Here is a 23027-nt window from a genome sequence, read left to right as displayed (position 1 = left end):
TGTGTGCAGGAGGATCTGTAGAATTCTACAGAAAGATGGAATACAGTATCAATTAAAACAAAACAGCCCTCGGTCACTAATTTTTAACGAATTTAACCAGGTTTCAACACTGATAGGAGTGTCTTCCTCAGAATTTAAACCAAAGAATGGTCTATATTGTGGTCACAGAATTATGACTAAAAATGTATTTAGTCATAATTCTGTGACCACGTTATAGAACTTTCTTTGGTTTAAATTACTGTGGAAGACACTCCTAGCAGCGTTGAAACCCGGTTAAATTCGTTAAAAATTAGTGACCGTGGGCTGTTTTCTTTTAATTGTATCTATTCACGGTCTCTGAACGTGCAGCCGTGTACAAAATTTTGGAATACAGTATATTTCGCTCCCTTCGGCTATGATAAGAAGGCATCTGTGTAATGTTAAAGGTTATCTTGATCTCTGAAAGCTAGGTGTGTAGCGCATTCCGTATGAACGTGGTGTGTCTTACCTGGGGTAGACTATTGCAGTAGTGTCACAGAGATCGAGGAATATCAGTGACACGCCAGACTAAAACAACAGAGCAAATCAGCTGTTTCCAAGTATTACCTCGAATAGAATTGTGATTAAATACAATGAGACTAGTGGGGTGGTGCAAATGCGATTTTCTGAGACAGTGCAGTTATGGAGTCTAATGAAATAAATATGTTGGAAGACCTAATAAACTGACACAGAGGACTAAATTTAAACAAAGCTCGAAGTCTGGCACTCACTTTATTGAGCTCCTACTTGCCTTCACACCCATGAGAGCTGGAAAATCCTAAGAGAATGTGTGTCTTACGGAATATCAGTGGACTCTCGGAAAAACAAAAGAATGAAGAAAATAGAGGGGATTAAGAATCGAACTTGCTATCGGCTGTAAACAGTGGTGCTGGACCGGCAACAGTTCGGAGTGGCTGGACTCGGGTAGCAAGTACACTTAACAGCTAACTCACAGCATCTGAAAAGGTGACTGTGTCAGCTGTCAAAACGTTGTGCAAAAAATGGAAATGACAAATCAACAGTACACTCGAAGTGAACTATTAACTAGCTTTTCATGACGTGAATTCTTTTTCTGGTCTTAAGATTTACATTTTTATTTAGATTTTAGCAGCTTTTAGTTTTATAAAATGTCATCGTCGTTTGTGCCATCCTCACTACGTCTTTGTTATGTCTCCTTTCTTTATTAATTCTGTTTCTGAGAGAGCAAAAATTCATCCACTTGCTCAAGATTTTCTTGTCATACTTTACTGACATGCCCATCTGCTGTGCACACTGTTAGCTTAGTTTTATTTTTCTACGCGTGTTTGTTGTAACTGTCAGTGTATCGTGCTGGCTTTCTGTGAATGACAGACAATTCCCAAACTGAGATAATCTAAAGATTTCCTTATTGCGTCTTATCTATACAAATACAAAAAATTACTCCATTCCACACTATCAAACACCTTTTCCAAATCTACAAATGCAGTCTTATTTCATTGTTCCCCTCCTCCCCCAGAAATTTGCTATGTACAGGGATTGTATAAAAAGTAATGAGACTGATTTTTTGCTGACACAACTGTACTTGGCAGCTCACGCTCGCCCGTGGGGATAGGTGGTGGGGGAGGTGTCTGGCCAAAAACACGTGGCGTGCCAGTCGCCTGCGGGCTCTCGTCTAGGCAGCATCGTGTGTCGAGTGGACACGTCACAAAGTTGTCGGTCTTGGTGCAGCGTGCAGCAAATGATCGAACAACATTATGCCATCAAGTTTTGTGTGAAACTAGGAAAATCGGGTACGGAAATGTCGGATACGTTTCGGCAAGACTACGGCGATGATTGCCTGTCGAAAGCCCAGGTTTTCAGGTGGTTGGAGAGCTTTAAAAAGGGCTGGGGCAGTGTTGAGGACGAGGACCGCTCTGAACTCCCATCAACTGGCAAAACTGACAAAACATCGACCGTGTGCAGGTATTGTTGAAGACCAACTGTTGGAGGTTCAAAAGCGAGCACGTGTGGACGCCTACCGAGACAATCTCCAGAGCCTTGAAGGTGATCCGGAATTTTTAGATAACTTTGTCGCGGGAGACTAAACCTGGGTGTTTCAGTATGGAGACAAAGCACTTGAGTTCCGAATAGCACACCACATCGTTCCCACAGCCTAAAAAGGCTCGCATGAACAAATTGAAGGTGAAAGCTTCTACCGTATCTTCCTTCATCGTCGGCATTGTCGTTGTTACCGTGAGGCACCGTTATACAGAGTGGAGCGCGTCGATCTATGAGCATGAGATATAGTAACCTTAAGTCATTGACGACACACAACGGTCACGGTAGCACCTGATTCCAGAATAGCTGCAGTAGTTAGGATCTACGAACTACCCCCTCTCGACCAGGTCCCCAAAACTTAACTCGTAACGAGATCCCTTCGAAGCAAATTGTCATAACGATCGTCTATAAAGGCTTCGTACAATGATAAGAAATGTCACAGTTCATGGAATAACAACAGATACGACCAAACTGTCTTGTTTTTTCTGTTTTATTTAACGTAACTTTGTTCACAGTTTTATTTCGCATTCACCACTCATTCACACTCTGATGTGGAGTATATGCGAGTGCCTGAACTCTAACTCCCAAGTTACATCGAAACCCTTTGAGGAACAGTTTTGGTTGCTTGACACCAACAGTCAATGATAATGATACAGTTTTTCTCCTTTTCATAAATTGGAGCCCGCTCTCCGCGATATAATAATAAAAAAAAAAAAGTCTCAATACTGCGTCCCTTGTGAGATGCGTATAGATTTATCCCGGAATTGACCGCCCTGTAGGTGTACTCAATTTAATGACCACACTACGCTATCCACGATTTCGTGTAACTAAATGTCCTTTTGTTACTCTGATCCTATACGATAGTTATTTAAAACTCGCCCTTATATTCTTTCACAACGCACAATTAGCACTTCTTTACTTGTTTATTTCTAAGAGTAAACGAAAAAAATGACGCCGTATCATCGGCTTCGTCGATATAAAGCAAAACACCTCAATATGCCCAATTTTACCTCTTCTTATAGGATCGGCTACCTTACTCACTAATTTACTACATATTAATTCCAATAACACTGAACAGGTATCGCCGTTATATTTTAATTGTATTCAAAAGCACGTTATTATTATTACGACCGACCAGATCATAACAAATAGCGCGGCATGCGTTTTTAACGATAGCTTTACACTCGCCCAGCCTCTATTCGGGCAATATTATATATAAATATACAGATGGGACCAAAAGATCGATCTCTCTACCGTAACCGATAGAGGCAAATGCGCTATTCGAGTTCCGTTACACCTATCTCGACTCTTATCGTTACGAGCTGTGTCGATCGTGTTTATCGGTGTCAGGGGTACGGTTCGTCACAAGTTTGGGCCTCGTGGCCAAACTGTCGACAGTGCTTTTTATTGTGAAATGCTCGAGAGACTGAAAGCCGGGGTCCACCGTGGGAGGCCAGCCGTCGCCAGTGACGACATGCCGAGTTACACCTGCTTCACAGTGGCCAGCTGCCTGGCTGAGAAAGGTACTCTGAAGATTCCCCAGCCTCCCTACGGTCCCGATGTCCCCCTACCGGACTATTTTTTGTTCTTCCCTGACAGCCCACAGCCACGGGGCCCTGGAGGAGGTGCGAGCCGCCACCACGAGGGCTTTGAAGGCCACCCCGGATTCTGCGCACGCGACAGGTTATCGACTCTTGAGGGTCGTACATTGGAGAGTACTAAGTGCCTCTGATGATATCTACAATAAATTTTGATTCACGAGCTCAGTCTCATTACTTTTTATACAGACCTTGTAATTTTAGCTGCAGCATTAAAATTAGACTAACTGCAACTTCTCTTCTTAGCAAAGTTGTACTGTTTTATTAGTCTAGTTGCTTGTCAAAATTCCTTTCCATTTTTTCTTCCGTACTATTCTTCAGTAAAGTACTCCTGAGGATATTTTTGTGTGTGTACAATACTAGACTGATCTATGTGCTCTTCCGTTCTCCAGACTTGCAATAACTATATTGGGTTTTAGAGAAAGTTTAATTGTAGTATCGTGTCCTACGAGAAAAACACAATCCCCACCGCCCTGGTAAACGTGTCTCAGTCCTGTGGAGACATGTCAGTTGGTAATTTCACTGCACAATGTAACTAGTGTTTAATGCTGCACAAAATTGTGGTTACAGTTACCTTCTTTCTCTGCACGTCTCACACATTTTGCTGTAGTTGAGATATATAAGCTCCTTCCATTTTCTCTTGTCTCTTCCTGTTTTGCTTTGTACTGTTGATTAGTATTTGAATAGTATTTTATGTAGTACTGTCCATCCTCTTGGTACAATATTTTCATTTTCTTCTGTTTCTTTCTACCTTGCCATTAGAGACAGAAGTCCTAATTCTGCTCTTATTTTTGTACTTGGAGCTACGTGTCTGAGAATCTTCATTTCTGCTCTTTGGCTCCTTGATTCTCTCTCTCTCTTTCTCTCCCCCCCCCCCCCCCCCTCTTCCCTAACCCCCCCCCCCCCCCCCCCCTTCCTCCAACCCAAAGTTGCACTTACATATATTACAACTGAGTGTCAATGTTTTGTAAAATTTGAACTGCTTTTCTTCCTCCATTTCCCACTTCTAAGATTTTTTCACTGTCTTATGGTGAAAATCAGTTTCATCTTCATACAGTACCTACTGTGCTGCAGATTTAAAAAAAACTACATTTATTAAAATTTTAGAGATACTTTTATTTTTCCCATCAACTGCCATTGTGTTTGTTTTGCTATCTGATGTGTTCAGTTTATTTATCTTTCATTCAGTTGTAAGTCTGCTTTTGCTGCTGTGTTGTTTTGGATATCTTTAACTATTGCCAAATATATTCAGGGCATATTGTCAGCTTCATCTGTCTCAGGACCTCTAATTAATCATAATTATTGCCCAGTTTCTGTTTCTTCCCCAGGGCGACAGTCCATTTATCCTAACTAGCATGTACCTCTGTGAGATACTAATAATTTTGTCACTCGAATATTCAGCAAATTACTGATGCCGAGCACTGTGTATATGGTGACACAATTTTATCAAATGTAATCTGCACTTAGAAAGTGAGATGTTCAAAAATTAGTTAATACCTATGTGTACCTCAGATTGGTTATAAAAAAGGTTGTAGCTTATTTCATTGCTCACTTGCTTAATCTCTTGACCACCTTGTTGTGGACAGGTTATTAAACTGTAACCTGCCTTCCTGTTGTTGCTGTTTTTTTTAAAATTGAAAATCCAGAAGTGTTGCAAATTTGTAAGTAAGTCTACTAAAAAGTCTAAACCTTCAAAAAGTTTGGTCTTCTGTGCTTAACTCTTCTGTCAAGCAAGCATAATAAAGCATATTAATTCAGTAGTGCTATACTACACTACTACTCTTGTGTTGTGAAGCAGTTTCGTCTATCGTATTCTAATCTTGCTTCAAAGAAGCTTATCTTCGTTTTCCTGTGTGTGTTTCTCATATTCTCTCAAATATCAGTATAGCATTACACCGCTGCTAGAACTGCATTCTTTATCATTCCACATAGGGGACTGTTGAAGACAATGAAAGAGACAACTGTAGGTGAAAAATATATTTGGAAATATACTCCAGCAAACGTCGGAGTAGTTCTTACAAGCAGCCTGTATGAAATTTCTTCTCCACCATTGTTGTCAAGTTAAGCTAATGACGTCTCTCTTTGATGAGTAGGAGGTGTGTGTGATATTACACATCACACGAATAGCTGACTAACAATGACTTTGCACTTAAGCCTACCGCTATCTCATTTTTATTGTGTGTATTAGGCGTTATGTAACTCCACTACACTCAGTTAGTAGTTGCAGCTACTTCCTTGTCCTCTGCCACCATCGGATCTTGTATGATTCCTCTACCACTTGTGGCTGGCCGGTGTGGCCGTGCGGTTCTAGGCGCTTCAGTCTGGAACCGTGTGACCACTACGGTCGCAGGTTCGAATCCTGTCTCGGGCATGGATGTGTGTGATGTCCTTAGGTTAGTTAGGTTTCAGTAGTTCTAAGTTCTAGGGGACTGATGACCGCAGATGTTAAGTCCTATGGTGCTCAGAGCCATTTGAACCATTTTTCTACCACTTGTGGATAAGGCTACTGTTCTACCAGCATAACATGGCCGTGGTAAGTAGCCAAAAGCGCGCCCCCCCCTCCCCGTCCTTCCCAGATCACTCTTGTATGTGAGAGGAAGTTCTCAAAAATTTTTGAAATTGATTCAAGATTGCAAGTGTTGTCACAGGTAAATAGTGAGCCAAACTTCTAGTGTCCAGGTCAATTACTCGTAACAGCAGAACAAAACATGTTCACAAATGTTCTTTACTGGTGGCACAGCTAAATTTGAAACCATTGTGCAGGTTGGCGTGAACCGAGCCCCACCAACTGGACATCCGAGACACCTGGCGGAGACATGGGAGGTGATGGTGATTTCCTATGTTCAGGTGTGTGCTCACATGTCAGTACATATTGAAATTAATGTAACCACTTAACTGTACATTTTCCCCCAAAGTAAATGAATAGTGTTATAAATTAAGATTATAAATAAGATTACATTAAGATATAACTTTCTATATATTTGTCAATTTTTTTTTTTTGTATCTCGCTCGGGGACCTAACGACCAAAACTGTTAATAAGTTGTAATACGTGACATCTGTGACTGTAACATATGGTCAGTTACAGCTTATCAACAGTTGCCGTATCTGTAGACTGACATTACGCCTGTTGAAAGTTGTTGAGGAATTTGTGGTCACTTGGTGTCATATTGCTTCTCGAATTCCGTATTGTGATATTCCCTGACCGCATTTGTTCAACTATTTTCATCACATTTCACCAGCACAATAGCCTGAAACTGTCAGAGGGTCACCCTCAGTCACCAGCAGTGGTTGGTAAATGTTTCACAATGCCGATTGCTTGTGCTGGTGAAATGTCAGAAAATAGTATAAAAAATACTTAATAAAAATCCTGAGGCAGAAGCGTGCAGTCCAATAGTGGCCGCAGAGAGAGAGAGGAATTTTTTTTTTTTTTTTCTCCCCCATGCAAAGTACTTGCTGCAGAAAAGAATGATAAAGGAACCTCTTACATACGACTAAGTGGCACGTTGCAGTAGAGAAACACATCAGTTCAGAGACTTAAGTAGCTTCAGAGCTGCCACTGTGTTTCTAGTGTAAGTAAACAGTCATGGTATTGCACAACGTCCACATGTAGCTTCAGCGGCACTTTCAGAAATGCCGTCTGTAGAGCATGTCATGAAGAGAGACGTCCCAAAGTGATGCTCACTATCGATAGTGCGACCAATTGCATTAGAATGTGTTTTTAAAAGCTCTCTTAATCGTCCCGCAGCCATCTTTTTGAGCCAGGGCAGGCTTTGTTCTCAGGTGGTGGGCATTTGCAGCACTTTTATACCAGCTGCAGCTAGCCGCTAGGTTTGTGGCATTACTGAGAAAAGTTTGAGTGTATGTGGATTCTACTGGCCAATTGTGGACTTTCACTCTTTCCATATGAACCGATTGTATGTGCTGATTCCAGAGATAAGAATCCGAAGGATTAAAATTGGGAGAAAGTGCAGGCCATGTGGAACCGGTCCCCCTCTTGCTATCCACCTGCCAGGGCATCGAGGTCAGTGAGACCCGTTGCACGTAAACCACACCTTTCTTCTTATTTGTTGGGCAGAGATTCGAGAGAGAGTGACAGCTAACAAATTGAAACAAGTATCTGCGGCCCACATCGCCATCTGGGATACGATCAGTAAAACTCGTATCTTTAAAGAATTGAACTCCCGTGTATAAAACAGCTTCAGACTTCGGATTACTTTACAACTGAGTATTTGTGTTCAATATTTGATCTTGAGTGTGTAATTAACATTGGGTGAAAGTTGCTAAATGCTCATTATCAAACACACTATTAGTGTAGGCCGGGCAATTTGTGCTCTGTTTAATGAAAAAGCTGGTTTTTGGTGCACCTCGATGTGATGTTGCTTATCCTGATCCGTGTATCGTACGGTGGTGTAATTTTGCAGGTGCATTCAGTAGTGTGTGTGGATATTGTCTCCGTAGTGTGTTGTGAATATAGTTAATAGCGAGGAAGTACTAAATTAAAATGGCAACCCAGATGCCGAATTTTTACTGCATGAACTGCAAAAAACATAGTGAGCAATAAACTTTTTACTTTTAATCATTTTGTAGGGGTGTCAGTGAGAAAAAGTTTCACAGAGGTTTGAAATTGTGTGTAAAATTTGTCAAAAGTCTCAATTTACGGACGAATCAAGTCTGGATATTTGCATGCAGTGAATTATGCTTGCTCGAGACATGTACACAGTTTCTAACTGTAACAAATGACTTATTATGTTAAACCTTTGACATAATGTTATACATCTTAATGAGTGGATTATCCTACAGTTTAGATTTTTAAATTCGCTCACTAATTACATGAAGTACTGGAAATCGTATTTTTGTTGCCCCTGTAAATAGTTAGACAGGTAACCTGCAACTGTGTGAGGGTGCCAAGAATCGGGTTAGCCGGTTAGTGATGTAGATACAGTGCATCAGAGCCTTCTGTGTATGACTGCTACACACTGCCGGCTAGGATACAGTGGACACAATGTGTCAAGATTAGAGTGCTGCAACGCTCAATGTTTGACCGGTCATGGCTCGTCTGTTGATGGGGGGACCGAGCCGCTCGTGTCCGGCCCCGTACGACTCGGCTCAGTTACGTACTAGCCCCATGTCAGTTGTCCGGATTCCGGACACGCAGATAACCGAGCATGACCGGTTACTGCTGATGTCTCACCTCACCTCACCTCACCTCGCCCCAGCTCACGGTACTGTACTATACAAATCCAACGCCTCTCTCTCTCTCTCTCTCTCTCTCTCTCTCTCTCTCTCTCTCTCTCTCTCTCTCTCTCTCTCTCTCTCTCTCTCTCTCTCTCTCGCGCGCGCGCGCGCGCACACACACACACACACACACACACAATCAGTGTGTGTGTGTCTAATATATATATATATATATATATATATATATATCTTTCAATACAAAAGTAACGTTTCCAAGAGCGAGTACGTGACACAGCTAAATTCATAAAGCACTTGGAAAGTAAAGTGATATTTCAGTACAATCGCGGATAGAAGACGTAGCAATTTTATGTCTGGAAGTGATCACAGTCTTCTCACAAACGAAAGTCAAGGCGCGATTTTTAATCCTTTGTACTTCCTGTTAAAAAATACATATCTGTTAGTACACGTAAGTTACGCTAGTTAATTATAAATCTATCGCGTATCATAACAAAACAGTGCTTTTAACTGCAGTAATTACTCACCTGACAGTCAGTGTCATTGACACTGCAAATTTGTTGCAGTTTGTGAAACCAAAGAGCAACTCACTGGATTGTCAGTTCTTTTTCGCCTTCTAATTCAGCTGTGGCCTCTTTAAATAGTCTCGGAAAATGAGCAGTTTTTCCTGCAAGCTCATTATCATATCCTTGCAATCTGTAAGCGGAGTCCTTTTCTGTCAGCAAAACAGCAACTTCGTTATACTGAGTGTGTAAGGATTCCAGCACAGTGTACAAGCTGTTCCTGCGTGTGCAGACCTCTTGTTTCAACGATGATTTCAAAGACGAGCAGGGGCCACTTTTCTTGATGTCCCTTACAATGCATTTTGCAGTATTTATTGTTGATGCGATGTTCGGAGCATGATTTAACAAGAAGTTATCTTCATCGAAAGTATAGCTAAGTGCTATGTTTATACAATGAGCAGCACAAGGAATCCTTTCGTGATTTTCCACAGCCTTTATTACATTGGCAACCTGGTTGGAGACAAAAACAAAACTGTGCAAGATGTGCGGCGAAATGTCCCACTCACCCATTTCAATTTCTTTCATAATATTAACTCCCGTCTTCTTAACGTCATGGAATTTTGTTGTAAGTAAGACATTGTTCACAAGAGACCAATCTGTGTTAATGTAATGTGTTGTAAGCGTCAAATAGTGCACCTGATTATGCAAATCTGTCCACATATCAACTGTCACTGCACTTGTTTTATTAATAACTTCCGCAATAACAGAAGGCATTATGCTGTTTTGCATTGCATTAGCTTGTTCTTTGACATTTCTTCTTATAGTACAGGGATGTGGTATGACATCTGCCACATTAACTTCTCCGTAATGAGCAGCTAGATGTATTAATTGTTGGCCTAGTTCTCTGAAACCTTCACCGGAAACAGTGCTAAAAGCTCTCGTATCCTTAGCACACATTGCAACACATTTTTCTGTAACACTATTTTTTATCACTGCCGGTATTCCTGAAGGAGCTGTATCTTTGTGAGGTTTCCTGCAACTGTGTTTCTTTAAATGAATGGTTCCCAACAGGAAAGACAATAATGTGGAGCAGTTTATGCACGATACATACCCAGTTGACACACTGTTTTCGTCTACAACCAACAGAAATGTACTCCATACTTAGCTTTTTAGACCTTCCCGTTCCTTCAGTGTGTAAACATTGGTTTCAATCTTAGGTCTTACAGCACTGGCCTTTTCACGCTGCATGATTACAGAGAGACACACACACCAGAAATGAGAAGCCCGTACTGGCTGCAGTCTCACACGGATGATGACAAGTGTAATGTGTTTGAAGTTGCGTGCTACGTGTTCGGTCACGGCTTCTATGCTTGGTCACTAGAACTAGTGCGGGCAGCCTATCCAGTTAGGGTGTGCTCGCCCCATCTCGTATTTTGTGCTCGCGTACTCCGTCATGCAGGACTCTAGTCGAGATGTCCTTTGAGTGCATTGAAGTTTTTGTGTTGTGTTTGGAGAAAGATGTTGGATGTAAATTTTCAGTAATAATTAAAAATTCAAAAGTTTTTGGACATATTTCAATATGAACTTTTTTCTTGCAAGGAACCTTTCACTAAAGTTGAAAGAAGTATTTTTGAATCGCCCAGTATTTGGGATTACGTAACAGGAACTACTTACGTGACTGCACCAAGTGTGTCAGGCATTTGCAGACACAGTAAAAAGGAAAATATTGGAACTGCAGCTGTGAGTTGGACATGCTAATGAATAAGGTAAATTTAAGTTCCTTTGAAATTTAGAGGGTTTGTGAAGTTATTGACATGTTCTTTTGCCTCATAAGTTCCTTGGATGTTTCATCTTCACCAATATTATTCATTTGAGTAGTAGGTTCTTTCAAAAATTACTTGTTCAGGTCATTTAGATTTCTTGAACTTGACACGTACGGTGATCTGGTTTCAAGTAGTAATTTTGATTACTAGTATTACACAGCTCAACAACAATTTTACAAGGCTCAACGCACACGAATAACAATTCAACAGTTCAAACATTCAAAACTGGCAGAATGAATAATAGCTTTCCACTGAATGAAATGTGTGCTACAGATTGACTAAGAACAATGTAACTGACTCCTGACATTACAGTATGATAACCGAATGCTGGCTACATATGGCTTTGAGTGCAGGATCTGTGTAAAAATGGATGTAATAACAGAAGTTACAAAATTTAAAAATCCAAAAGTATTGCACACCACACACTGAGATGTCCAAAGCCTGCCAAGAATTATTAGATTTTCTAATTTGAATGTTTCACAGAGTTATGTGTTATTTTTTAAAAAAGTATATATTTGTCTGGTGGCCATTGCAATCTAGTGGGTGCAGTTGTAGAGTTCACCCTGGAGGTCCTGGGTTTTGTCCCAGTCTCTCCGGGATGGTTCCAGATTCGGTCAGTGTGCTACCAGTCGAGTGCCGGCACCTTTGCCGGGCTGCTGCGCCACTGTTCCCTTCCTATCGCTGCAGTGAAAAAAGGCTGTACTCTTCCTGCAGTCGGGCCAGTGGCCTTGCACCACAGACTTTACCTTGAGCTTATATATTTTTGAAAACAGAAAACTAGGGCTGCAAAATTGTAGCAGTTAAATTTGGACATAGTTCTATTTTAGGATTCAGACACTCTAGAATACAATAATTTTGCCCACCTCCGTAGCCGAGTGCATATGTGTATGTGTGGTTGGATATGGGTGTGTGTGCGAGTGTGTACCCGTCCTTTTTTCCCCCCAAGGTAAGTCTTTCCGCTCCCGGGATTGGAAAGACTCCTTACCCTCTCCCTTAAAACCCACATCCTTTCGTCTTTCCCTCTCCTTCCCTCTTTCCTGATGAAGCAACAGTTTGTTGCGAAAGCTAGAATTTTGTGTGTATGATTGTGTTTGTTTGTGTGTCTATCGACCTGCCAGCGCTTTCGTATGGTAAGTCACATCATCTTTGTTTTTAGATATATTTTAAATATTAAGATTTAGCAAAATGTGAAACATATTTGTTTGAAATGGGAATATGTTTGTCAGTCTTGAAATAGTTATTGGTAGTGTTGAATTATGAACAACACACCATTTTAATGAATTGTAAATTTAGAGTAGTTCACGAAAGGAAATGTAATCTTAAAAGCCAATATTTTTGTCAGAAGTAGTCTGAAAAATAAGAAGTGAATAATGAAGTCTAATGAAATAAAGCTCGGATAATAATTTACCAATGTAAAGTATTTGTGGTATGTGCATTATGTGTAGAATAGAAAACGGCTGAGGAAAGACAAATTATTTTAGGAGTGTGGTGTAAAAAAAATCAGCACGGTGTAAGAAAAAAAGTCAGTTTTGCGTGACCTCTGTAGTTAGTGCCGGGTGTGCCTTGCCCCGAACATTTTTCTGGAGTTCAACTGATTCGATTGTAATACATCACCACACCACACTACACTAACCCGTATAGATGCGATCCACCTGTACCTCTCTGCATCGATTCAGATCTACTGACACATTAGTGACCGTATTTATTTTAAAACTATTCGCGACCGTCACCATTCGCGGTGTGCTGTTTTTCAGATTGCGGCATCAACTTCGGCACGCCACAGGAAGTACTGGCGCACCGCAAAGCGGAGCACAGCCGGCCCGAGCCCCCGCCGCAGGAGTCGTCACCCGCACAGGGCAGGGGCCGTAACGGCCGCGGCAGGGGAGGCGGTGCGTCGGGCCGGGCCGCGCCCGTGTCGCCGCCCGACGGGGAGACTATAAAGCGGCAGGCGATGGCGGCGCTGCGCGAACTGGGTGCGCAGAGCCGGCGGGGCGGGGGCCGCGGAGCCTCGCAGGCCAAGTGGGGCATGCGGTTCCCGCTGGCTCCGGCATCTGGCACGGAGGGTGCTGTCAAGATGGAGAAGGGGGCCGCCTTCAGCCTGCCACTGGTGAGTGCTCACTGCAGACATCTGTGCAGTGCAGTACGTCTACTGCATCTGATTTCTATTGTGTTTCCCAGTATTTACAATTGTCAACTGAGGTGAAACAGAGCCTACCGAAAAGTATGGCACAATTACTTTTTTCCACAATTCTTTCCAAGTTTCTGCATTATTAGCCGAGTTAATGTCGTCATTTTGTTCTCGCAGTGTTACGACAGCTTCCCAAGTTGTCACAGTCTGGAGACTGCTCAATTTATTCCAAATTGGTGGCACGATACGAAAACTGAAAACTTCTTTGTTTGCCATAACTGAAATTCTGTGCTAATGTTTCAGTTGTCGTTAATCAATAGAAACATCAGCTGAGGTACGTCAGTAACTTCTGCAATACTTTGCCCAGACAAAATTCAGTTTGTTTCATAATTCTCTGGTCAAAAGTAATTATTTGTTGCACATCGTAACAACATTGGTCGATTTTTATTTTGGCATTCTCATAGTGATTTGTTTTTGTATATTTTTAGCCCTGGCACCCCTTTCAACTCGGTTCAGTCAGTGTATCGTAACGCAATTTGCTTGTGCAGAGAACCACAAGTAGTGTGGGACTTCGAAAGTCGTTTGGATGTCTTGAATATCTGTACAATTGGCCGTCAGTATAGCTTAAAATAACGTGAAATTTAATTTCTTTGATCGGCAGTCTCATCTGGATGTTGGCCCTTCGGCAGTATAGCAGACGTGGAGCAGTCTCAGCACGCTAGCGTAGTGAGCGGATTCGACAGTTACAGATTTGTGTATGTTTTCGAGATGGAGCCATATTGTGTTCCGTTGAAGTGAAGGTGGCAACACTGATGCAGAGATAGTTGAGTGCATTTAACTAGTGTAGTTTTCATTTTAGAAACCTAACAAACAAACGTTACACCAAGTTTTAGTTAATTGTACACAGAGTTAAAAAACCGCACTAGTCAACATATGAAACTGTGTACTTGTACTGGACTCGCATTCGGGAGGACGACGGTTCAATCCCACGTCTGGCGGTTCTGATTTAGGTTTTCCGTGATTTCCCTAAATCGCTCCAGCTCCAGGCAAATGCCGGGATGGTTCCTTTCAGAGGGCACAGCCGACTTCCTTCCCCGTCCTTACCTAATCAGATGAGACTGATGACCTCACTGTCTGATCTCCTTCCCCAAACAATGCCCCCCCCCCCCCCCCCCCCGCCTTCCCCCAAATGTGTACCTGTAACATCAAAAAGCAAATGCCCTCAAGATATGTAATCCCAGTGAGTTGTGGATTTGGGTATTTTGTTATTATAAGTGGCTGTTATTAATGACATTTAAAATAAGCAGTAGGTAGATCCCAGAGTGTAAATTCTGTTTCTTGCCATAGCAACTCCAACTGTCGGATAAAGGAATGTGTGTGCGGTGTCTGTCTGAGACCAGGAAAGCTGAAACATTGTGGAAAGAGAAAGATGACGTTAGCTCAACTGGAAACACCAAAACGTGGAAAATACAAATTTTCTTGAGAGAACTGGAAGTGTTGTACACTTTTGCCTCGTTGAGTACAGTCACATTGATGCAGTATGATCATGTGTTATCTTCTCAGCCGTTGTCTAATAGGCACCTTAAAACCCATATTTAATATGTACTCCATAATCAGATTAAAGGATCCACAGACAGTTTTTAGTCTCAAATAAGTATTTATCCTTTTAGGTCATCTGTGACATTTTTAAAGAAAAAAAAATTACACATAGATGGTAGTTTAGATTTTGATCTAATGTGGACGATGAGGTCATACGACTTGGAGTACGAGCACAGATGAAATGAGGAAGGAGAATTTAGTCACATCATAGCTGAAAGAATCGTGGCAGCAGCTGTCTCGTTCAGTGTAAGGAAAACACCGAAAAATCTAGTCGGGACAATCGAATGTAGATTCCAATCTCTCCCCTTCAAGGAGATTCCAATGCACAAGCTTGATCAATAACGTCACACAAGTCTGTATCGAGCCTTGTGATTCTTATTGTTTGTTCTTATGTTACTAATGGAAAGCAGCAGCAATGAGCACATTTTTAACAATACAGTTTACTACAGTCAAATGTTTCTACGACTGAACCAATTATGATGTATCAGTGAAGTGTTGAAGGACCCAGGCTGTGGGTTGTAACCGAGTTGACAACTTCATTAGCGATCTGTCACACCGATACTTTTCGTGTGAACTTTCACATCGATTATTTCCTTACAGTCACCTCGTACTTGGCTATGCTGCTCGTACTGAGGGACTTCTTCTCCGTCGGCAGAGAGGTGAGGGCTGTAAGAAAGTTCACATCTACACCAACTCGCTACGAAATGATGCGGCTGCATTTTGAAGAACTTTTCTGTATTTTGTTGCTCTGACATAAAAATTACAGTGTCGAGTGAATAGATGTTCATAATTGGTACGTGAAAGCAGCCTCTTTGTAGACACTTAAATCAGAACAAAATGACATTTCTCTTCAGCTTCTTTCAGCTGTTTCCCGACAGAGGCTACCTCGTCAGCATCGCCGAGCCTTGACACCGAAGTATAGACGCCACCGTCACGGCGTCGCGCCTCGCTAATGTCCTATGTTCGTGCTTCTCACATTGTCTGCACAAATCAAAATAAAAGAAGACACAGTGGAAAATTCTCTACGTGTTAACTTAAACAATATTTTTACACAAACACATTTCGTGTGATTGCGAGAAATAGGTGGAACGACCCGGTATACCGTAGCAGGCTGTCATCAGTTTAAGTACGCGTCAATTTATACGTAGCAGCCTTAGACAAATGGGGACTGTACGCGTTTTGATGCGGCCTTAACCCTTCAATCATTTAGTAGGTTTCTAAAGTGAATGTTACACGAAAAGTGCTATTTTAAATCTGGTGAGGTATAAAACATAAATTAAGACACCAGAAGAGTTGGGAGCGTAGTTGTGACTAGGTACAAAAATGACGAGGAAGTAAATCTGACTTTCAGTAGTCATTCGACCCTCAGTTTTGATACGCACCGTATATAACGTGCCTGCCTGCAACCCTGACAGTTTTGTGTGACACGCAGTTGTCGAGTATGCCGGTCGGTTCACCGTGTTTACTACACGGGTTTAAGTGTGCGCGTTTCTCCTCAGGTCCGCAAGGCAAGCGGCCCGGGCCCGAGATTCGCTTCCCTGGAGAGGAAGCGCGGAAAGAAGGCGGGAGCCGGCAGCGGGGGCGACGAAGCGTCACCCGGTCCGTCGCCGGCGCGGCTCGACGTGTACGAGTTCGCCGACGAGGAGACGTTGGCCGAGCGACCGGAGCTGCAGAGGCGGCCGGCAGGGGGGGCCGCCGTCGCCACTCCGGACACCACCGCGGGTGCCGCTTCCACAGCCGAGCTGGCCGAGGCACGTAGGACTGCATCGGTCTCGTGTTCTGCCAGCCACGCTCGCTAGCAGCCTGTTGGTGTGCGAGGGGCGGACCGTTCACTCGCTGTTTCTCGATTTTGTTTGCTTCACTTTGTTTCCAGTCGGGTGTTCTCCTTTTTTCCTTGTGTACTGCTCCCTTTTGTCACATGTTCCTTTAATTTTGAAAGGACTTTTATAATGGTGACCGTTTCTTCATAATAAGAACTGATTGTATCCGTATATCAAAGTAGCGGATTTTCTACATACTAATCATTCCAGTCTCAACATTCTGTATTGTAAAGCTTTAAAAACAGAATGCTAATAAGTCACTTTCAGTTAGTTTCACACATAAACATCTACCTGTGCCCCACGTTTACAACTAGGAGCTGGGCGTGTCTTACCCCCGAGCATTTTTCCAGTTTTTGGTTTGGTTGAAATGTGTCACCACTCTACACACTGACTGGTACAAAACAGTTGCCATCAGGGCTGTCATGTTCAGTCCCGAATATCGTTACATACATTTGGTTGCTGATTATTTTTACATTGTTATCTCAGTCAAACTCCTCACCCCATTCTTATGGATGCTAAAGATGTCTACCATAATTGTATATTTCCCGTGCTAGTTACAGTCATCTTGTTTGGGCAAAAAGGCATCAGTCCTAAAATTTAATATAACCACACTCTTACAGAAGATATTGAAAACTTTGTTAGCAGGAAGGTGTATGTTTAAGGCTACTTCCACGTGTTTTGAGTTTATGGTTATCTTCATTGGTTTTTTCACTTCTTTAGGTTGTCTTTGTCTCCATTTATGGTTTGAATTAGGCCTACTTATTTTTAATGCTGTTACTCAACACGTCAATGAGAATTTGAAATCACTCCCCTCTCTTTTTAAGAATGTATGTGCTACCCAGTTTCTTTTTATTTATTGCACTCATCTACTGTCTATGCTCCCCACTCTTCTCAGTAGTTACTCATTTCTCACCCTGTCCATCCAACTTATTTTTTCCATCCTCTGCATCCAGCCTTTGCTCTACAGTTCTGTCTCATTGTCTTTGTTTCAACGCCATACTGGAGGAGGCTAATCCGTATGAAAGATTTCGTCAGATTTTTCTTAAAACTTTCGTCGTCATTTCTACAGGACCGTGCCTAGTACGACGGTGCGGGTCTCTCGCATCGTTCCCCCACGCTCTGTGAAGGAGTATAGGACTTCATCATCATTATCATCATCATCATCATCATCTGCAGAAAACTTGATTTTTCTTATAACATACATCTTTCGGCTTTGCTATCTTCGTTTTGATTTCTGTGCTGCGCTTTGTCACAATCTGTTCTGCTTCTTAGAGGTTTAAAACATTTCACGTTTTCTAATGTTCTCCGATCAGCATTATCTTTACCCTTTAATTTACTTGTAATGTCATTACTGATTTATATGTTGTATCGATTTTCATTCCACAGCTATTTGCTTTACCTTCAATAACTTCCTGCAATATTTTTCATTTGTTGCTATATAGCATTACGTGGTTGGCAAATCTCCAAATGTTGTATTCTTCACCTCAGATTCTTATGGCAGTATCATCTATTGGGCAGCCTTGTCTTACTTCTTTTCATAATTCAGTCTCCTCTCACTTTCACTGGCACTTTTTGATTTAAGTATACTGAGTTTGTAATTCACTTGCATTTCCAATCCTCTCTCTTTTCCCGTGCCACACTGTCAAATGCCTTCTCTAGGTCTATAAAATGAGCAGCAAATGCACTCTTTTAATTTTCCAGTGTGATTGGTGGCCCTTGCACGTTGAAGAATTTGAGTTACAGAGTTGTTGGTGGTGATGTTTAAATAGTTTTCCCACCTCTGTAAAATTTCCTCGCCATCTTTGTACGCTGACCATAATTTTATTTTATCTTTGTAACTGTATTGTTTTGTAACGACTACTTTTTGTTCACGTACCACAAATAGAGGACAACACGCCCTAACGTGGTTTCAAATACTTCTTTGTGATTCCAGACAATATAATTTATGTGCATTAGTGATGTACAGAGGTTGTGCACAAGTTACAAAACTGAAAGGTTGTTCTGCAACTGCACTGAGTGTTGTATCCACTGTTAAATTTATCGTACGTTTGTTTCAGATTAATTACGTAACATTAAGCTTATCGTGTCTCGTATTTGTTTCAACAGATCTGAAGACATTTGTAAATATAGGCAAATTCGACACTAGACTATAAATAAATAAAAAAAATTGAATAATAATTCACTTGTCAAAGAAATACTACTTGACACTATTTGAAGCTTTCGTAAATCGGTACACTACATTTTCTCCTTACAGAGAAACATTTTGGGTTAACACGCATACGTATTCCCTTTTAGGAGAAGGAGAACGGTGCGAAAAGTGTCGAGCAGACCACTGTGTCGGAGCTCTCGAAAGAGGATGCAGTTCCCCGGTCGGAGACGGCGGGAGGGGATGCCGTCGAGGGTGACCGGCCCTCCACCGGGAGACCCCAGCGGCGCGAGAGGCGGCGGAAGTCGTGTGCAGACTTCCCTTCCGACCTCAGTGACGTACTGGACGAGTCAGACAGTGACGGCGAGCCCCGGTCCACTCCGGTCGCCCGCACCTCTGCCGCGCCCAGGGGAGGTAGGCGGCCGAGGCGGGGAGCCGGTAGGGGGGGGCCCGGGAGGGGCGGAGCCGGCTCTGCGAGACGGCGCGGGAGAGGGCGCGGAGGCGGCGGGGGGAGGAGGCCGGCACACACGGCTCTTGCCGTTACCGGAGCTGCCCCGCCCGCGCCGGTCGCAGTCTCGGCGAGCAGCGACGACGACGAGGGCGACGGCCCGGCCCTCCCGCCGGCCAAGGTGCCGTGCAGAGCGACGACGCCCGACGACTCCAGCCAGAGCTCCTGTGACGTGAAAGGAGCGGCGGCCGGCCCCGTGGGTGCCGCGGCCAGGAGGCGCCGACGCCGTGCCAAGTCGGATCTGCTCATCTCGGTGTTCCGGGCCAAGGCCCGCCACGTGTCAGTTTCGGCAGCGGCCGGAGCCGACAGCTCGGAGGACGGCACTGCGTCCGGCGGTGTGGAGCCGCCTGTCTGATAAGCGGCCACTGGGCGTATACCTCCTGCATCCTCTGTCATATCTACGGCAGTGTAAACTGGCTTCCCTGCTACGGCCCCAGTTGACGCCAGATGCTGTCGACGTTGCTCTCGAGACATTAGTGCTTCGAAGTGGTGACATTTCTGTCAGATGTTGAAAACGCCATAGTCCTTTCGTGATAGTATGATATTGTGTTACGGATGGGGAAAGACAATAAGAGCATGTACTAAATTCTCTCCTGACCCTCAGTCTGTGTGTGACCGAGTAACAGTACAATAACTTTTGACCAGGTCACATTGCGTCGGTGACACGGTAGACCTCGGCAGTACTTGCTGCTCGTATAGTGCGGACGATCGGGATACCTACTGCAGAGACACACTCGAACCACTGCCAGTTTTTTTGTCGTAGTCATCGTGTGCTCGTAGATACTCTCGTATCCCTTTTAGTAACTTTATAGGTTCTCGACGGGACCTGTTTGTGAATGGCAAATTTCACGCCCCTCTATTTTGTGTCAGTTTCAAGTATGCCACTTCTTCCCTGTGCATCTCTGCAACCGAATTAAATTAATTCTTCCAAAAGGGTTAATGTAACAGAAATTACTGCATCCGCTCCAAGTGTCCATTGTAACTGACTGTAGAGGTATGTGAAATTTGTGTTTACTCATGTGCCGTGCGACCTTAGCGCTTGTTACATTTTAGTGTCAATTTGTTATGTTGTTCACAGTTGCTCAGGTTCAGTTGACGGTGACAGTTCAGTGCAGTTCAAGAAATTTTGGACTTTTGGAGAGGTATTTCAGAAGTGAAAAGTGAAAGAGTAGTGCAGATACAGTGACTGGTTTTGTACCTTGTATGTGGAAGATGAGAGCAGAACGTGTGGACCTGCTATCGAAACTGCCAATATAGTGCCTTTTTTTCCCGGCTTCAGGTGGAAGCAATTTCGTGTACACATTGTAATAGCAGAAACTGGTATTGCGATCGATTTATTGCTCGTGAAGTGTGTCTGAATGTGTGATGTGTGTCTCTCTGTATATTCCACAAATTGAAAATGTCCAGTTACGTGATCTCTTAGTTTTTTTAGGGTTGTGCGTTGTTTGCATGTTGCAGGATGGTTCTTTTGTTTTGTACCGTATCGGTTTGTGTTCGAGTGTATTGTTTCGGTATTGTTATATTTTTTACTTTATTCTGTTCCTTGCATGTGTTTCTCTGGGCACTGAGACGTGTGCACAATCTTTCCTACCTTGTCTCCAGTCGTTTACTACACGATATATTGAATTGCCTGAAAAAATTTCGCACTGCCGTTCGACAGAATATAGTGAAACTGTACGTCTCTGTGGCCATTCTTAACATGGATAAATTACATGGGAGACCCGAGAGAGATCGTGTGCTGCTCCGGTTTGCACTTTAGGTAATCGACTCTGCCTGAAATTTGTCTGCCGCACACGTCAGTCGCCCGGGGTCGCAGGAAGCCGGCGGTTCCGTCCCTGTCTGCCAGATTTTTCATCTCGTGCAGTGACTTTGCATCGGTACTAGAACAATGTACGGCAGCGAGCTACGTGCCAGAGTACTCTGTTGCCAGCTGTTGAAAAATTATGTCGCGTGGCCCCTTTTACGTCGAGTCTGATTAATGTGGAAAGTGAAATTGATCCGAATTGGTGGCACCACTTTCTGGCTGGGGGCGGAATCTGCGGGGTTCTGGGGTGCTTTTTGTAGTCGTCCTTTGTGCTGAACAGCATTCTCAAATGAAGCCAAATTCCTCTATGTAAAAGATGTCTATATGATGTATATTTAGGTATATGTTATAGAGTAAAAAGATTTAGTACAATTTATACTATTATTCACTGATGGAATTTCAGTACATTATGTACATATATATAAATACATACATATAAAAGGAAAACATATATATAATATTGAAAATTTGAAATAAATGACGGAGCCTATATATATACATATGTGTAAATTAATAAAGAGTGTTAGTGCATCTTCCAGTTCTGTTTTTTAATGATAAAAGCCACCTCTCTTGTGTTCCTGCAAGTGTTATGAATAAATATATAATTATAAAATATCTCTGCACTTTATTGCTTTCATAAATACAAAGAAAACCTCATTTTGATAATCCCAGGGCTAATTACATAATGCAACATCCTTATTATCTCAGCAACTGATGAATGGTGAATGTTTGCTCCAAAAATGAATTGAAAATTTTATTGAAACTGAACATTCCATTTGGCAATTATGTTGGAAATGTATTTAGGCATCAGGTATTTATGCCAAGCAAAGCAGTCGCACAATAAAACGTACTAGTTCAGCTGACAGGCTGGAATAAATAGTCTTAACTGAAAATACCTCTTAAAGTAGTCAAACTGATTCTGTAAATAAGAATACTACATAAATGTAGCTAGAGAGTACAATATCAATAAATGTGAAAACTTCGGTACGTCAGGCATGGCAACCAAACCACTTCAAAGCAATATAAAATAGTGTTCGCACTTGACAAAGAGGGGGGGGGGGGGGGGGGGAGGAGGAGGAGGAGAGGATCTAGTGTGGGTGACCCTGCCACAGCTCATTCTAAATAGTAATAACAGCCAAATCTACAATATTGTGTTAAATTTAAAAAATGTTAACATTTAAGTGAGACTAAATGGGTGGGCAGTAATTGGCATTAGCAAGGTGTTGTTCCTAGTGCTACCACCAGAAATGTTGAAAATATTTATTTTACGTTTTGGAATGACTGAAAGTTCTCTTCTTCACAGAAGCAAGAGGGTTTGTTTGGGGAGGTTGGAATGGGCAGCGGTAGGTCACATGGATCTTACTTTAAGGGGACCCGTGTGTTGTGAGGCAGCAAGAGAGAGATGACTAGTGGCTAAATGTTGTTAAACTTGGATTCTCACTTTTTTTGTGAACCACCACCTCCAAATTGACTGTTAGATATGGCCCATTGTGACCCCGCCGTGTCAACCCTCTTCTCGTATGTAGTGCTTAATAAAAAAAAGAAAATAAGAAAAGAAAAGGAAAAGGTTGAAAGTGTGGGAAGAAATGGTGAACAAAAAGGGGGTTTTAAAATCGTAAATGACTGTGAAAAAGGGAGAGAATGAAAAGCAAATCAGTCTTTGTATTACAGAAAAGTTATCGGACTTCGTGATTAGGAAAGGCTATTGCTGGGGTGGTCCTTGTGGCGTTTCTGAGCAAAAGTCAAACCAATTTCCACTACAAAAATTATTTGAAAAAAGACAGAGAATAACAAATGTAACTAACAGGGGGAAATGGCGTAGATAAGAGTTCATCCTTTACCAGGTTAACATGTCTTCTTTCGTGCGGCGTCC

The 23027-nt window shown here is 42.5% G+C and overlaps 1 protein-coding gene across 1 annotated transcript in view; it reads left to right on the top strand.

Annotated features, from left to right (window-relative positions):
* Positions 1-21692, top strand: part of LOC124553547 — a 328767-nt gene extending 307075 nt beyond the window's left edge. The window contains exons 31-34 of the mRNA XM_047127394.1: positions 6396-6479; positions 12904-13256; positions 16376-16627; positions 18992-21692. Coding sequence (XP_046983350.1) covers positions 6396-6479; positions 12904-13256; positions 16376-16627; positions 18992-19705 — 1403 coding nt within the window. The 3' untranslated portion in view covers positions 19706-21692. The remainder of the gene's footprint in view (positions 1-6395; positions 6480-12903; positions 13257-16375; positions 16628-18991) is intronic.
* The last annotated feature ends 1335 nt before the right edge of the window (positions 21693-23027 follow it).

The sequence above is a fragment of the Schistocerca americana genome, chromosome 11 (genome assembly GCF_021461395.2).
Source record: "Schistocerca americana isolate TAMUIC-IGC-003095 chromosome 11, iqSchAmer2.1, whole genome shotgun sequence".
Lineage (NCBI taxonomy): Eukaryota > Metazoa > Arthropoda > Insecta > Orthoptera > Acrididae > Schistocerca > Schistocerca americana.
This window is presented reverse-complemented; position numbering and strand designations above follow the sequence as displayed.